General features: G+C 38.4%; 1 protein-coding gene across 1 annotated transcript in view; it reads right to left on the bottom strand.

The window, feature by feature from the left end:
• Nucleotides 1-4821, bottom strand: part of LOC124621982 (ubiquitin-like protein 7) — a 71217-nt gene extending 66396 nt beyond the window's left edge. Inside the window, exon 1 of the mRNA XM_047147520.1 lies at nucleotides 4518-4821. Coding sequence (XP_047003476.1) covers nucleotides 4518-4659 — 142 coding nt within the window. The 5' untranslated portion in view covers nucleotides 4660-4821. The remainder of the gene's footprint in view (nucleotides 1-4517) is intronic.
• Nucleotides 4822-17088: the final 12267 nt, after the last annotated feature.

Raw genomic sequence — 17088 nt, 5'->3', positions numbered from 1 at the left:
AAACAGTTTGAATCAGCATTAATGTTTATTAAAAAGACAAAATTACTCAAAAAATTCAATGTTTCAAGCAATCAGTTGGGTTATACATAAGTGCTGTAAGTAAACTATCTTTGTACATAATTCTAATGTAATCTACTATAATTAATAAACATGTTAAAAAGCCATCATTATTTTTGTTTTATCCAGTAGCCTATATGTTTAAGAGTAAATTAAAACAAATTTGAGCATTCTATCAGGTCTGAGACTCGAGATATTGCAATTCTTATAAAACAAAACATCCGTAAAAAAAAAAAAAAATTACATACATATATATATTTTTTTCATAGAAAATATTAATATATTTTAATAGCATCATTTTTATCTTCAAATATGTATAATAAATAAACTTCCTGCAAAAATTCATGATGTTATCTAAAAGAGTTTTTAAGATAAGCAAATTTAAAGTTTTGAATACAAATTAAACTGACCATTTCCGAAGGTTCAGAAAACGCAAAAAAAAAAATTTGCAAGTGTTGTCAGGATGGTTTTAGAACCATTTGAGCCAAATTTCATGAAAATCTAAGGAGGTGGGTGTAAAATTTATTTTTTATTGGGTGATTTGATATGGAATGACCCGTCTAATACTTGAATCTTAAAATCTGATTGTGTTTTTGTTGTCCTAAATAAGCTTTAATATATGAAATGGCCACGGCCTCTGTGAGCCAGTTACCGCTGGCATTAAATGCTAGAAAAATTATGGGTCTAGCAAGTAACCTCTCAGTTGTTCAAGGACAATAGCACCACATTGGTCTTCTACCTGTAGAGTCATTACACAAGAATTGCAGATGGAGTTAAGTTGCTTAGGGTGGTGCAACCAAAGTTGTGGCACATGAAGATGAAAGCTGCTGGCTCTCAACCAATGGTCACATGACACTGCAAGAAATCCAGTAGGAGACAGACACATGGTGCCAAGATCACACAAATGAGCTGCAGAAGCATATAACACTGTCTGTAATGTGTTGAGATAAAGTGGTTAGTTCTCCCCTCCCTCCCTTCCCCCCCTCCTACAAGCAAAATTACAGAATTACGCCCACTTCTTGATAAATTGCCAACTTTTACTTTTGTATTGATGTTTTAAGAGAGATTATAAGAATAAATGTAAATGTTTCCTTGCTTTGTCATTAATTTGAATTTTTACTACATTTTTGGTACCCAATGTGGGGCAAATTCATTTCAGTTCCTTAACTTATTTCATTTTAGTGCTCAACAAGAAAGCATGCCAATAATAAATTCCATTTAATTATATTTTAGAGTGCAGCATGAAGCCTTATTATTAATTTGAAGTTTATGACATTTTGCCTCTCAATGTGGCGCCATGTCATTATTAATTTTGAATTTATTTACAGTACATAGGAAATACAGGGTGAGCACAAAGTCTTGTCCTAATTATAAAAATTTATAACAGAACAACCATTTGACATAATAAGTTACATTCTATGCCATTACATAGGTTAGTGTTACTAGTTTTCTTTTTAAGACCACTTACGTTAGTAAACCTCAACGTGTGCTCCCTTGGTAACTCTGAGAAAGTCGAGGTGGTATTCCAGTTCCTGCCAGGTGTTTTGTAACATGTGTTTTGTCACAGTACCCACTGCAGCTTGTATCCTAGCCTTCAGTTCGTCGACATCAGCAACTGGGGTGACAAAGACTCTGTCTTTGATATAGCTCCAGAAAAAAAAGTCAAGGGGCGTAATGTCTGGAGCGTGGGGTGGCCACAGTGTTGGACTGTTCCTTCCAATCCACCGATACGGACATTACTCCCCTCTACAGACATTATGCCCCTTGACTTCTTTTTCTGGGGCTATATCAAGGACAGATTATCCGTCACACCAGTTGCTGACGTCGACAAACTGAAGGCTGAGATACAAACTGCTGTGGTTAATGTGACAGAACACGTTAGAAACATCTGGCAGGGACTGGAATACTGCCTCGACATTCTCCGAGCTACCAAGGGAGCACACGTTGAGGTTTACTAACTTAAGATGCCTTAAAAAAAATCATCTAGTAACACTAACCTATGTAGCCTAATGGTATCAAATGCAAATTATTATGTCAAACAATTACTTTGTAATAAACTGTGGGCCGACACAAGCGTACGATCCCACGCGTCGGCTTTGACCCGTGACATAAGGGTGTTGTCGTGTCTGACGTCATGATGGCGCAGAGTTTGGTTTGTGAGTGTGGCGTGTTTGTAGATGTGGTCGTGTTGTGGTTTGTTGTGCTCTCTGGTGGTATGTTCAGGATTTTCGTTTGTGTAGTGTAATGGGCTCACTTTGCTTTTGCTCATTATCCAGAATTGTTCGAGTGTCGGCTGTGTTTTACAGTGGAATTCGTTTCAGTGAGTTAACGATTTTGTGTGAAGGTTAATTTAGTGTTGTTCGCTGTACATCGTGTGGTAATTTTAGTAAACTTAATCGGTTGTTGTTTTTGTTCAGGAATGGATATGATGGCTAAAATTAACAGTGCGCAGGTCAAGGGAAGTGTTCGATCCCAAAATGTGTGGCTGTGTATGTTGATATTGGTATCGGGAGATGTTTATGAGCTATAGAGGTCAAGGGAAGTGTTTGACCCTAATTTATGGGAACGGGAGCTGATGTTGAGCTATATAGGTCAAGGGAAGTGTCCGATTCCAGATGATATTGTGTTTAGTGACATTTGGGGAGTTTTGCGATGTCTGTTTTTTTCTTCGTTTTGTGTGGTTTTGTATGGGGGTGGGTGTCTAAATTTGTTTATATTTAGTTTGCCGCCACCCAAAAACACCCCATTTCCCGCGCTTGTCCCGTTAGTGTCATTAGGCTTTTTGTGGAAAGTGTGTGTGTGTTTGTTTCTTGATGTATTTTCATCCTCATAATGTGTACGTACTGACTTTATATGCACCATATCGGAATCGTGGTTTATGGTCGTCTCAGCCATATTTGTGACATCATGGGTCAAAGCAGACGGGCGGGATCGGACGCTTCCGCATTTCCTAAACTGTCACAATCAGGGCAAGGCTTTGTGCTCACTCTGTATTATGGTACAATGAAACATAGTATTACCAGTGGTTTTTAAGGTACAAAAACGGAAAACTTTTAACATATTACTCTTTGCGTATGGCCAGAATGCTGTCCATCTAGTACACAACACAGCCAAAACAAACAGCTTTGTAATCCCAGATAATATGCTTGCATGTCATCTACCTTGAGCTAATAGCAAATATTAATTATGTGAACTGCAAAACACACACACACACACACACACACACACACACACACAAACTAAACTACTGTATTAAGAAAAACAGTCTAGACCCAAATCATATGTATTGGTGACTGGTTTTAGTCCAAAAGCAAACCATCTTCAGACAATTCTCTTAAAGTGCAGATGGATGCAAGGAGCAGGAATCGCAAACATCTCTAGATTCTGTCAACTGTTGATAGCATCTGGAGACTTCTGCATCTCCTGCTCCGTGGACCCGTCTGCACAAATCAGGCTTTGGAGTGCAGTTGAAGCTTGTCCACCACTGGACTGGAACCAGTCACTAATAATTATGTGATTTGTGCAATCTAGACTGCTTTCCTAAGTACAAAAGTAGAACTGATTACCGTTCCTCGCAAAATGTTTTCGAAAATACGTACAAAACTACGACACACATTGGCAGTAAAATGTAGATCTCTTATGCTAACAGTAAGACCAATATTCAAGCCACAGAAAAAGGGGTTTGGGGAGTCAAACCTGTAACACACTGGAAGGCATTAATGTAAAAAGATCAGAAAATTCACGAATGTCTCAATAGCAGAAAAAATTACTTAATCACCTTATTAAAACGGGAAATGCCTGCCTATTTTACTAATACTTGCTATTGAGTACCAACAGGCAAAATATGTTTGTGAACGCCATGGAAGACGTTCTACATAACAAACACTTACCGGTACCTACACAGCTTCTACACAAATTTGTCAATCTTCAAGATTCTTGTTTCAGTTGTAACACATTACATTCAGTGTCAATACACGTAACATCCCAACGTTTATGTTATCGCATATGTATTTAGAGTTACGAAAAGTCATCTTTTTAATCATTTCTTCTGTGCAAATCTAAATTACCTTAACAATGGATGCTACAACGTCATGATAGGTTACAGTACTTTCCGTTTGGACATAACGCTGAAGCTCACCTCTGATAACTAGATGTCTGGCATACATCACAACAGAGAGATTTGAGAAACATTCCCTCCCTAATGTGACAATTTAACAATCCTGACTTTGTTGCGATTTCTGCCAGTCTCTTAACACAATGCTGAACAGTCCAGTGCAAATTTCTGCATTCTATGATGATGACAGATTGAATTATGGGAACCGTTTTTGAGCGCCGAATTAACAAGTTTCTCACACAAAAGACAATGAACCATCATCTCCAGTGTGACTACATTACGAAGGCATTACCCATAACGGACAATTATTATTAAAATACTCTACTGCCTCAATACAAACACTTACCTAGAAAGCTTTTCGGCAAATTTGTCACTCTTGAAGCTTCTTGTTTCAAGTGGTCCACAGTACACTCCAAATCAATCCCTTCAATTTTAACGCGCTGATACGTATTGGGTGAAAGTCTGATACCAAACACTATTCTTGACATTTCTAGAAACTGCTGTAGTATTCAGTACGAGAACTATCGTTGTAACACCTCAATTTGGATATTCAAACTATATCTCTCATACACAAACATTAAACTACTACACTTTCTGTCATCTTCCAATCTATGAAGTATGAATCTGAAGTTCTGTAGTGTGTTTGACTGTTTGTGTTTATGACGATGTCCAAAGATCTTATTACTGACGCCACTAAACTGGCGTCAACCTTCCTATATTTTAAAATAAAAAAATGTATTGATAATTATTCGACTTGGAAACTCTTTTGTTACTCCAGTTGACCAATTCGTAGCGAATCTAGCAAGACACAAGAAACCGCGTTGCATTAACGAGTTTCTCTGCGCGGTCGTCTTCCTCAGAAAGCGCAAAAATGTTTGTTTTGTAGGCCGGCCGAAGTGACGGTGCGGTTAAAGGCGCTGCAGTCTGGAACCGCAAGACCGCTACGGTCGCAGGTTCGAATCCTGCCTCGGGCATGGGTGTTTGTGATGTCCTTAGGTTAGTTAAGTTTAACTAGTTCTAAGTTCTAGGGGACTAATGACCTCAGCAGTTGAGTCCCATAGTGCTCAGAGCCATTTGAACCATTTTTTTTGTTTGTTTTGTAAATAAAAACGCATTCTCTTGCTGCACAGTGTTCTATTTTACTAGCTGCCTTTTGCCTTTTTTCACTTTAAAGGCCCGTCCACACGCAACGATCCGTCTGCGCAAATGTCTGCGCACATCACATCTGCGCAGACAGATCGTTGCGTGTGAACAGAAGATTTGCACCAACCTGAGGTGTGTGCAAACCTGGAAGTTGGAGTTGGAGGTTTGAGCGAAACCTCTCAAGTCTGTCGGTTCAAACCACATCTGCGCAGACAAGTTGGAGCGTGTGGACAGGAGATCGTCGCAAATCTGGCGCGAAACAGCTGTTTGCTCAGTCTAGTGTTTGTATTTGTGTGCACAGGGCATTAAAATGGCTGATACTCGTCAGTGTTCTCGAAAGTTTGTAAGTGAATTCATTTAAATATATATAGAAACCACCCATGTTTGTGGAAGATTAAAAGTAAAGAATATAGTGACCGAGACAAAAAGACAGCAGCATACAATGCTCTAATTGAAAAATTGCGGGCAGTTGGCGCCTTGGCAAACAGAGAAACGGTAATAAAAAAAATAATTTCGTTGCGAACTGGCGAATTTATTTGCGGATGGATGTCGAAACTTATAATTATCTCTTAAAGCATGTAACCCCTCATATTATGAGAAAAAGACTTGTATGAGAAGGGAAATTTCTCCTCATGAACGCCTGGCAGTAACATTAAGATTCCTAGCAACAGGAAGGAGCTACAATGATTTGGAATTTTCATCTGCAATATCGAAACAAGCATTGAGTGAAATAATACCCAACACATGTGAAGCTATTTACGCTTTCCTGAAAGATGAGTTCATGAAGGCAAGTCATGTAAATTAGTCTATCAGCGAACTGTTTACCGAAAAGAGTTATCCAAAGTTCAGAAATCCAGAAGATCTGGTGTAGGAGAAGATCAAGTATACCAGCCAACGTTATGGTATTTTGATCTACTTGGCTTTCTTAGTGATCAAGAAACGCCAAGACCAAGCAGGAGTACAATTGAAGATGAAATTGGAGTGCCAATGTGCGAGGAAATGGAACACGAGGTTATGTAAAACAAAACAGGTTCGCCCTGCAACTCTCGCAGTAAATTTACGTGACAAAACTGCTTTCGCTTTAGCAGCCACTGTCTGCACCATTTTGACCGCTTTCTCTGTTTCCTCCGGTTGGTCTGTATGTTTTTTGCAACACAAGTTGCGAACACAGACCACAACAGAACTTCCTCCATTTCCATTTTTCAAAATAACTGAATTAAATTTTGACGTTTTCGGGGAGCGTAGTCGCTTGCCACTGATATTTCTTTTCTACACCGACAGATGGCGGGCGAGTAGTAGATTGGGGTTTGTGTCGTGTGAACACACCACATTTGCAGCGATCTTTTGCATGTACAGACATCTGCGCCGATGTCTGCGCAGACAGATCGTTGCGTGTGGACCGGGCTTAAGGCGTCATCAGTGCGATCTATAATGCTACGGTTATGATACACTTTTGCTGTGACAAGTGTTATTCGTAGATTATAAAACAGTTCATTGCTTCCTTTTTATGTAAATATTACAAGGTAAAGAGAGTCCTATCAGATAACAAAATAGAGACAATATGGGATATAGTGAAGGAGGAGACTGGTAGAACCAGACATGAAGAGGGACAAATAGCATTAAGAGTAAATGATACTTTGGTGACAGATGTGTATAGTGTTGCAGAACTTTTTAACAAACATTTTATAACTGTTACTGAAAAGATGGGGTTGTCAGGTTCTGTAGATGCTGCTATGGAATACCTCAGACCAGATATTTCAAATAACTTCCATAATATGAATATAACCCTCACTACCCCAACAGAAATAATTTCCATCATAAAATCTTTAAAATCAAAAACATCTAGTGGGTATGATGAAAAAAAAGTTAGTTAAAGTATGTGTTTCTGAGGTAAGTAACATATTAAGCTATCTGTGTAACCAGTCGTTTATCAGTGGAATATTTCCTGAATGTCTGAAATATGCTGGAGCTAAGCCACTGTTTAAGAAGGGAGATAAAGAAATAGCATCAAATTTCCGTCCAATTTCACTTTTTCCAGCATTCTCAAAAATTTTAGAAAAAGTGATGTACAATTGGCTTTATACCCATCTTATCTCAAATAACATACTGTCAAAGTCGCAGTTCGGATTTCTAAAGGGTTCTGATATTGGAAAGGCTATCTACACTTACAGTGAAAATGTGCTTAATTCATTAGCCAAAAACTTTAGGCAACTGGTATATTTTGTGATCTGTCAAAGGCATTTAACTGTGTAAATCACAATATCCTTTTAAGTAAATTAGAATATTATAGTGTAACAGGAAATGGTGCAAAATGGTTCAAATCTTATATCTCTGGCAGGAAACAAAAGGTGTTATTAGGAAAGAGACGTGTATTAAGCTACCAGGCCTCATCCAACTGGGAACTAGGTACCACAAGGTTCCATTTTAGGGCCGTTACTTTTTCTTGTGTACATCAACGATCTTTCATCAGTAACATTACCAGATGCCAAGTTCGTTTAGTTTGGCGATGATATAAACATTGCAATAAATAGCAAATCAAGTGTAGTCTTAGAAAGATCGGCTATTAAAATATCTGTGGACATTAATCAATTGTTCCTAGACAATTTTTTGTCACTAAACATTGAAAAAACACACTACATGCAGTTCAGAAATTGCAAGGGGTGTCCCACGCGTATATGCCCAACATATGATGACAAGCAGATAGAAGAAGTGGACAGTGTTAAATTCTTGGGATTACAGCTTGATAATAAATTTTACTGGGAGGAGCACACTGCACAACTGCTGAAGCATCTTAACAAATTTCTATTTGCAATGCAAATTGTGTCAGACATAGGGGATATAAAAATGAAAAAACTGGCATACTATGCTTACTTTCATTCCATAATGTCACATGTCACATGGGGTTCATCAAGCCAAGCAAAAGTTTTCTGGGCACAAAAACGTACAGTAAGAGTTATATGTAGTGTGAACTCAAGAACATCCTGCAGAAGCCTGTTTAGGGAACTAGGGGTACTAACTACTGCTTCCCAATATATTTATTCCTTAATGAAATTCGTGCAAAAAATATATCACTTTTTCAAACCATCAGCTCAGTTCATGGAATCAATACTAGAAATAAGAATAATCATCACAAGGATTTAAAGTCACTTACTCTTGTACAAAAAGGTGTGCGTTATTCAGGAACACACATTTTCAATAAATTGCCAGCAGTCATAAAAAGCTTAACAACCAATGAAATTCAGGTTAAAGGATTTATTGGTGGCCAACTCCTTTCATTACCTTATAAATAAAAAAAACTTTTTTAATTTTAAATTCATTGCATTAGTGTTTGTAAAATGATTCTTTCATATAGTGTTCATTAAAATAACGACGATCATTCCACTTGGGACCTGTGGAAGGTATATTAGCTTATTTGTTTCAGTTGTAAATATTTGTGATGTATTATTGTTTTTATGACACGTTCTACATCCTGGAGATCCTCCTCACTACGGATCAATTGGAATGAAAGTTATTCTAGTCTAGTGATAACTTATGGTTCATTCTGTTTTCAGTTGATATTGGTGTCTCCTATCGTTGCTCACATGGACGTCATAATATTGCTCTGTTTATGAAACAAAAGCATGTTTTTTGTGTTAGAAACATTTTTCTTCTCACTTATTGTTTGCACTTGCTGTTTTGATGCGTTCTCAGTCTTCTGCCACAAGTACAGATAAATCACTAATATAGACATAACTACTTGACATCCATACTAGTGGCAGAAGACAGAGAATACATCAAAACAACAAGTGCAAACAAAATGATAAGTGGGAATGAAAATATTAGAAACGCAAAAACCATGTGTATGGTTCGTAAATAGGGCAGTAGTGCGACCACCATATGACCAGATAAGAGGAAACACCGGTGCCAACTAAAAACAGAAATAACGCATTACATTAATACTTATTCCATGCATCATGAATACAAGATTCTGTAATGATGTGAATTTTTTCTTTTTTTAGAGTTACTACTTCATCCCTAAAAATTCATCTACTGAGTAGAAGAAATTGTCATTCAGAAATTCTTTTAGATTTTTTAAAATGTTAGTTAGCAATGCTAATTGGCAAATGACAAAAGATTCTTGTAGCAACATAATTCACCCTTTTTTGTGCCAAAGTCAGATTTAACAAGAAATAGTGAGGATCATCCTTTCTTCTAGTGCTGTAACAATGCACTTTGCTATTATTTTTGAATTGGGATGGGTTATTAATAACAGCTTTCATAAATAAATATTTTTATTGTGAAGGTACTGTGAATATCCCAAATTTCTTAAATATATGTCTGCAAAGTGATCTTAGGTGGGTTCCAGTTATTATTCTGATTACATGCTTTTGTGCACTGAATACTTTTTCTATTAATGATCAATTACCCCAAAATTTGATTCCATATGAAAGCGGTGAATGAAAACAGGCGGATTAGGCTGATTTACTGACATATTTATCATCAAAATTTGCAATAACTCTCATAGCATAAGTAGCTAAACCTAACCATTTCAACAGATCATCAGTGCATTTCTTCCAATTCAATTTCTCATCAAAGCACAGACACAGCAGTTTTGAATATTCTGCCTTGGCAACAGACTTCTGTTCGAAGTCTATATTTATCAATGGTGTTATGCCATTTACTATACAGAACTGAAATACTGTGTTTTCTCAAAATTTAGTGAGAGTCTATTTGCAGAGAATGTAACGTCCCTTAGCAAAAGACATATTTTGTAGTAAAGAGAAAATATTGTGCATCGTATTCTGTTATTGTATGGAATTATGTATTTTTTTTATTATTATTTATTTTAGATAATATCTGTGTCGGCGAGGACTGAAACCGCACAGACGATAAATATCATACAGAGATGAAAATTATCCCTAGTATAAATAATACAGAACGAACAGTAATTTCTTTGTCTTCCTCTTGGAGTTACGGGAGTAAGATAGCCTGTGTCGCAGTTGTACATGCTAATGTAGTCTTCTTTTGTCATGGTTAATCGATGTACACCATTATGTACTCATTTTTAAAAAAGGTGTGTATTGTAGATAAGTTAACATATTTGAATGTTTTGAATAGAGTTATTTAATGAAACCATGCATCATTATTTGTAGTAGCTTGCTTAAATTATTATCCCATCCTTTTAAGACACTTTCAGTTATTTAAATATTATCCGTGGTGCAGAGCTGCGCTACGAACGAACAAGCCGCTGCCGCGGCGCATTCAAACTGCATTAAAAGAAATCGATCATACCGCAAAGAAGCGGGAAGGTAATAGTGAAATAAAATCATCTCTTTCAGCTTCCGGACGTGCAGAGCAGAGCAGCAGATTTTATGATGTGTTTTGCAGGTTGACACGGGCTGCTGATAATATATTGCTAACAGTACAAAAGAGATAATTTACCTTCGTAACATAATAGGAATTTTGTTGTGCTTAGTTCTGGTCTGGCAAACCTTATAGTGAAGACGTATTTTTCTCCGACAATAGTCTCATGTTCTTGTGCTAGTCGTGGTAATTATTGGTGTTTTACGCTTAACAAAAATCCACTGCAAAATGTTGAACAATCTTTGCGAACTGTAACATCAGTATTTCACAACAAAGTAATTTTCATTTTCAATAACTATAAAGTAGGGAAGATATGTTGATTTCTTATAGTGAGTTACAGTAACCAAAAATGTTCCTTTAATAGAAAGCCAGATACAGAACAATAAGAACCCAATATATTCTGTTTTGTTGAAAATTAATGATTATAAAGAAATTCTGTGCACAGCATTACTAAAAGGTATTTCGCGGCTCTTTTCGTATATGCGTTATTACGTGAGCAATAACAAAAACAAAACCAAAATAAATAGAAAAGAGTATATATATATATATATATATATATATATATATATATATATATATTTACGACCAAAAACGCGTAATTGTCGCCCAAAAACGCGGGGCCCGAATTTGCAGTGGCCACGAAAATAAAAATATTTTATGTACTTTCTTTCAGTGTTTATTGTTATATATATGTATGTATATAGTGATAAATGTATGTATGTGTATCATGATTAATGCTATGTATTAATGAATGTACAAAAATTTTTCATGAAAAACCGCACCACTGCAAGCAAGTTAGAGGAAACCATCCTGATAGTACTGAGAAACTGTAACGACTACATAATCCGGGGGCAGCCGACCCCGAGATCAGATAAATAAAAGGTAAGACTACAGTGTAGTTGTCCTGTTTGTAGAAGCTTAACTCCAGTGAAGTGATCTCATATCGCTAGTGGTGTGTAGTTTGATGTTAGTGTTTAAGACAGGACAAAGTTGATTGTAGATAGTAATTTTTAGTGTGCAGTGTATTGTAGATAAACTAACATATTTTGTGTGCAAGTGAAAAAACTGTCAGGTCTTGTGTTCGAGTAGGTAATTTATGAATATGGTTAAATTGCGTAGTCAACGTCCGAGCAATATGGATACTGAGGAACAGCCATTAGTTAGTGCAGGAAATGTAGAAACGGGTGCATTAAGCAGTACAAGTACTCTCTTTGTGGATATACCATGCGAAAATGTGGGGGCAGGGGCACAGGAAGTGGTGCCACCGCCCACCAGTGCTCAAGGAGAGGTAGATAAAGAAATTGCACCACCTCCAGAAGAGCAGCAACCAGAGAGTGGTAATCTGCCTGGTGGATATTCACTTCAGGCGATATTAGAGCGCGTGCTGGATTACCAGGCAAAATTCGCGCAACAACAAGCTGAAAAAGACGAAAAAATTGAAATCTTTCTTGCACAGCAAGCTGAGCGAGATCGCCAGTTAACAGAAAATTTACTTGCCCAGCAAGCTGAGCGAGATCGCCAGCAGGCTGAGAGAGATCGCCAGAAAGCTGAGCGGGACCAGCAACTTGTGCAATCGTTAGAAAATATGAAAAAAGAGATTGCCTGTACGAAACAGAACTATGAGTCGATACCTAAGGCCGTGCAGGAGTTGACTGTACAGGTCAACAACCTGCAAGTAGCAAACACTAACAGGGTAGACGAAATAGGTGTCTTAGCCAACCGAGTAGAAAAGCTAGAAATATATTCCGCACAGCTTGTAGAGCAGAAGTGGAACGAACAAGCGACTAAAATTGAAACCGAATTCAACTCATGGCTAGAAGCGAAGGAGAGTGAGATTGACAAAAATATTAATTCTAAGGTACAAGCAGCCATAGCGGATAGAGATTCCGAATCGTTCAGTACCGCAGTAAATAGTCAGGTACAGAACGACGTCCAAACCATCAAACAAATACTCAGTGAGGATATTCCGCAGTGGCAAGTGAATATTAACAAACGGATATCCGACTTAGAAAAGGGTTTAACACAAAGTAGCAAACATCTTGAACATGAAACTATGTCGCCAACAGCCAATGTTTTTGGCAACGCACAAACTTATACGCGACGCAACAATGGTGAATCTTTAGGCGATAATGCGAAGAGCTGTAGCTTCGGTTCGGAGCACACAGCCTATGTCCCAGGAGCAAACCAGTATAGCCCAAAAATATTAGTTGAAGAAAGTTTGATAAAATATAGGCAGTTTCAAACGTTTACTACTGAACGGAAGTCAGTACACCCAGTAGTATTCATAAAAAGCTTTAAAAATATCTTGCCTAGTGTGTGGAACGAAGCACAGAAAATTCAGTACGTAATGTCATACATTCAGGGTGATGCAGCGTTGTGGGCTACGGAAGTAGCAGACAGCTGCATGACGTACGAACAATTCGAGAGGGCGTTTTTGTCGAAATACTGATCGCCTTGTATACAAGAGCGGCTAAGAAAAGAAGTATACAATCCCGAACCGTACTCACCCCGTCTTGGGAATCTGAGACGGTATTTCGAGAAGTACATAAACAAAACGCGTTACTGGGACGAGCCGATCTCACCAAGAGACACAATAAGACTTCTAAAATCACATTTACCCATTCATATCAAAGAGAAATTAATACACGTACTAGAAAGCGACATGGAACGTTTCCTGTCTGTTCTAGATTCAATAGACTTAATCCAGGAAGACGCAAAAGCAGCGTGTGATCACTCGCGGAATAATGGATCAGGGTGTAAACATGACAGAAATAATAGTGCACAAAACCACAACCATGGAAATGGTGGGGGTGGTAACAAGCGGCAAGAGCATTCGCAAAATTGTAATAATGGTAGAAGTCAGAAGGGGTATGGGCAGCCGTCCCATAACAAAAAGCGTCGATTTGACGACCGGTACGATTCCGGATTGCCAGGGACCAACCGCTGGAAAAATGCGCGAGGTCAGTGGCATAGCAATTACAATGACGGTAATCGTAATTGGAATCAGAATCAGCGACCAAGCCCAGAGCGGCAGGGTAATGACCGGTACGATAACAACAGACCACCACTGCAGAACGCGCCTATTGCGCAGTCGTGGCGGCCCACAAACCAAAGCGTAAACATAGTAGAGGTCGCGGATAATAGCCGTCCGAGTACCTCGCAAGCAAGCCACCCAACAAACTAGAATCGGCCTCGATATGCTCTCCATCGCTGGCCGAGGGGTGGAGTGAGAGCAACACGAATAACAATAGTATCCCTGGAATACATATGCTGCGATACAACGACGGTATCAGTATGGATAAAGATCTACTGACCGAACCGCATGAATGTAAGAAAGATAGCAACGAAAATGTGCAAGCCATAATAGAAGCGAAAATCAATGATGTTGCAGTGAATATAATCATTGACACAGGTGCCTCAGTGTGTGTAATGAGTACAGAGTTGTTTAAAGCGCTAGGGAAGGGACGTAGTATACCGACTTTCCCGGTTAATAATTGCAAGGTGTCTGGAGCTATAAGTGCACAGAGCCAGTTAGTTAAGTACCAGGTGCAGGTGGAGATTTGTAAGGAGGGCGAAGCCATAGTGAGCTCGTTCCTCATTGTTAAAGGGTTAAAGGTGGCCTGCATTCTGGGAGTAGATTTTCTCCGTGAGAGGGATGCAGTGATCGACCTCTCCTCGGGAAAACTAAGTATAGTTAATAAAGGTAGGAGGATTGAGTTGTCTATGATGAAATCGAAGGAGGTACTTGTGCCATGTTGCAATCGAATTAATATCAAAGGTAGGAACCCCTGGGTACTACACTTTAATGATTATTCACCTGTAACGGATCTCTATTATCCGAATATAGGAGATAGAAATTTTGAACCAAATGTTGATGAATTACGAACCAAAGTACAGGAATCTGAAAGTTTAAGCAACATACAAAAGCAACAGTTGACGCAGCTGTTATCAGAATATAACATGGTATTTACCGACCGACCAGGAATAGTCAATGGGTACCACTATCACATAGAGGTGATGCCTCACAAAACATACTGTCGCGCATCTTACTCCATCCCTTGGTTGAGGAGGGAAGTAGTGGCGAAAGAGATTCGGAAGATGTTGCCACACGAATGTAGCTATTTGTTAGCACATCCCCAGACAGGGAAAATAAAAGGACTGTATCCACGTAAAGATGTAAAGTTATTTATTCAGTGACATGTCTGATGTAAATAGTAGTGGTAAGAAGATTTCAATTGTGTTTTAGAGTATAAGTATGTTAGTTTTAAGAAAGAATTTATGTATAGTTACAATTTTGAGGAAGTAGAATCAGTAAACTGAGCAATAATATGCAAATGGAAGACTTTGTTTACAGACAGTTAGTGTCATTAAAATACTACATGCTCTTCAAGCAATGAATAATCTTTTGTTGATAAAATAATGATTAATTTCTTGAATCATTTTGTAGTAAGTAAGTACAATTAATGATGAAATCTCATATAAATATGTAGCAGATGTAATTGTGTTAGAATTAAGGAACCCTGAGAGAGAGTCTATACTAGCCAAAAATTGACTTTGTAGTACGAAATAATTATGTGATGTAATGTTTACTGCCAATAGTGATCTGAGAACGACACTGGAGCAGAATCCAATAAAAAACAAAACCGTTCCGTGTAACCTATGCTTTGTATGTATTAATGCTTCAATTGAAGCCTGTGTACTTGGTACACGTTCTTGAATATTAATTACGCGGTACGCGAATCAAGTTACGCGGAAACTACACTGTAGTCCTGTAGGACGGACCGTTAAAAATAATACTAGTACTAAATGAAGTATTTATTGAACAATATGCCCAAGTCAAGCTGTCATGCACATGGTAAAATCTGTTTGCTAGATGGGTGATAACCTGGCAAGCTACACTAAAAGAGGAAAAGAAAGCTATGTAAAAAAAAAGAAAACACACACCTTTAAATAATTACAAAAAAGCAATATATGCCTAGTAATAGTATTAAAAGTGTGTAATGAGAAGGTAACACAATGGACTCAATGTAGATGAGAGTGATTATGCTAAGAACAGTTGTTATGCATTAAAAATGAACTGTGTGCATAAACAATCTAGGAAAGGACGGAATATTGTGTGTAGTAGGGACAGAAAATGACTGTTGTATCTGCACCAATATATACGTCGGTATAAGTTAAGTGTTGAGTGACTAACTGTCGTAGTGCAGTGCTCAACGAACAGTACACTGTGAGTAAAAACGGTAGTTAGTGATCCGTTCGGAGTCGATTCAAACAAACATCGCTCGACGGAGACATTTAGTATGTGTGTACCGAAATATTTTCGCGTGTTGAAAGACGCTCTGGCAGTGTATCAACCGTGAGAACAAGTGAAAGTGTGTAGGACAATGTGCGTGGGACGAACCCTGAATAACAGTGTCACAATGCCACAAGAAACCTGTTATCACGCCAAAACGTCCTGTGCATACCAGCGAAGCGACGGCGTAATGAACAATAAACGCTTTTAACCAAAGTGCATTTTCTTCCACAGCTAATAAGTTGTATCCTTAAAGACAGTACACCGTTGTGGAATATTTGTTTCATGCGTTACGACGGGGAGCCATGCGGAGAAGCAGAGACGGGTGCCGTGCCGCCAGCCAGCCGGTCGCAGGAAACCACTGCAACACGCCGACATTGGTGAATGGTTCGGCGCGGTTCGCGACTGCTCGGGCGCCACCGCAGCACGCCGTCGATGTTGCTGCTAGCAGGTCGTCGACCTCAGCGGTTGTTGGCACGCCGCGCTCCAGACGACGCTACGCAACAATTGCTTCGCGCCGCCCGCTCCATACGACATTGTTGACGTTCAACCGAACATTACCAACTACGTTGTTCATGTACTAATATGAAAATGATTTATTGAACACGAAATTACGTGACAAACATTTTTTTTTGTTGAGTATAACTCAAAACATTCACTTGTTCGATGATATATGTCATATGTTTTCGTCATATTAGTGACACAAACTGACACGAATGCCATACAACGGTAGAACATTTGTCGTGAGTAAGTGTAGAGACAATCCATTACATTGCTATCGAACTGTTTAATGATTGACCTTAATTGTAACACAGAACACAAATGTGAAAAAGTGTAGAAGGTACATTTTTAATAGAGAGACTAAAAGGTTTAACATTTTGACATAAATAATCATTGTTATCTGTGAACATTGGATAAAGTCCACCCTTGTTTCATGAACAAAACCGTGTGTTAAGACAAACCAGGCGAGATGACCATGGCTCCGGCGCAGTTTTCCCAGGTTTTGTGATCGCACGTAGCCCAAATGGGGGAGCCAGAAAACTGTAATGACCCTGGGACTAGGTTTACGGTCACCTCGCAAAGAGTGAAAAAACTATAAGAAGTGTAATTAAAACTATAATGTAAAAGAGCAAAGAAG

This window comes from Schistocerca americana, chromosome 7 (assembly GCF_021461395.2).
Source record: "Schistocerca americana isolate TAMUIC-IGC-003095 chromosome 7, iqSchAmer2.1, whole genome shotgun sequence".
NCBI lineage: Eukaryota > Metazoa > Arthropoda > Insecta > Orthoptera > Acrididae > Schistocerca > Schistocerca americana.
This window is presented reverse-complemented; position numbering and strand designations above follow the sequence as displayed.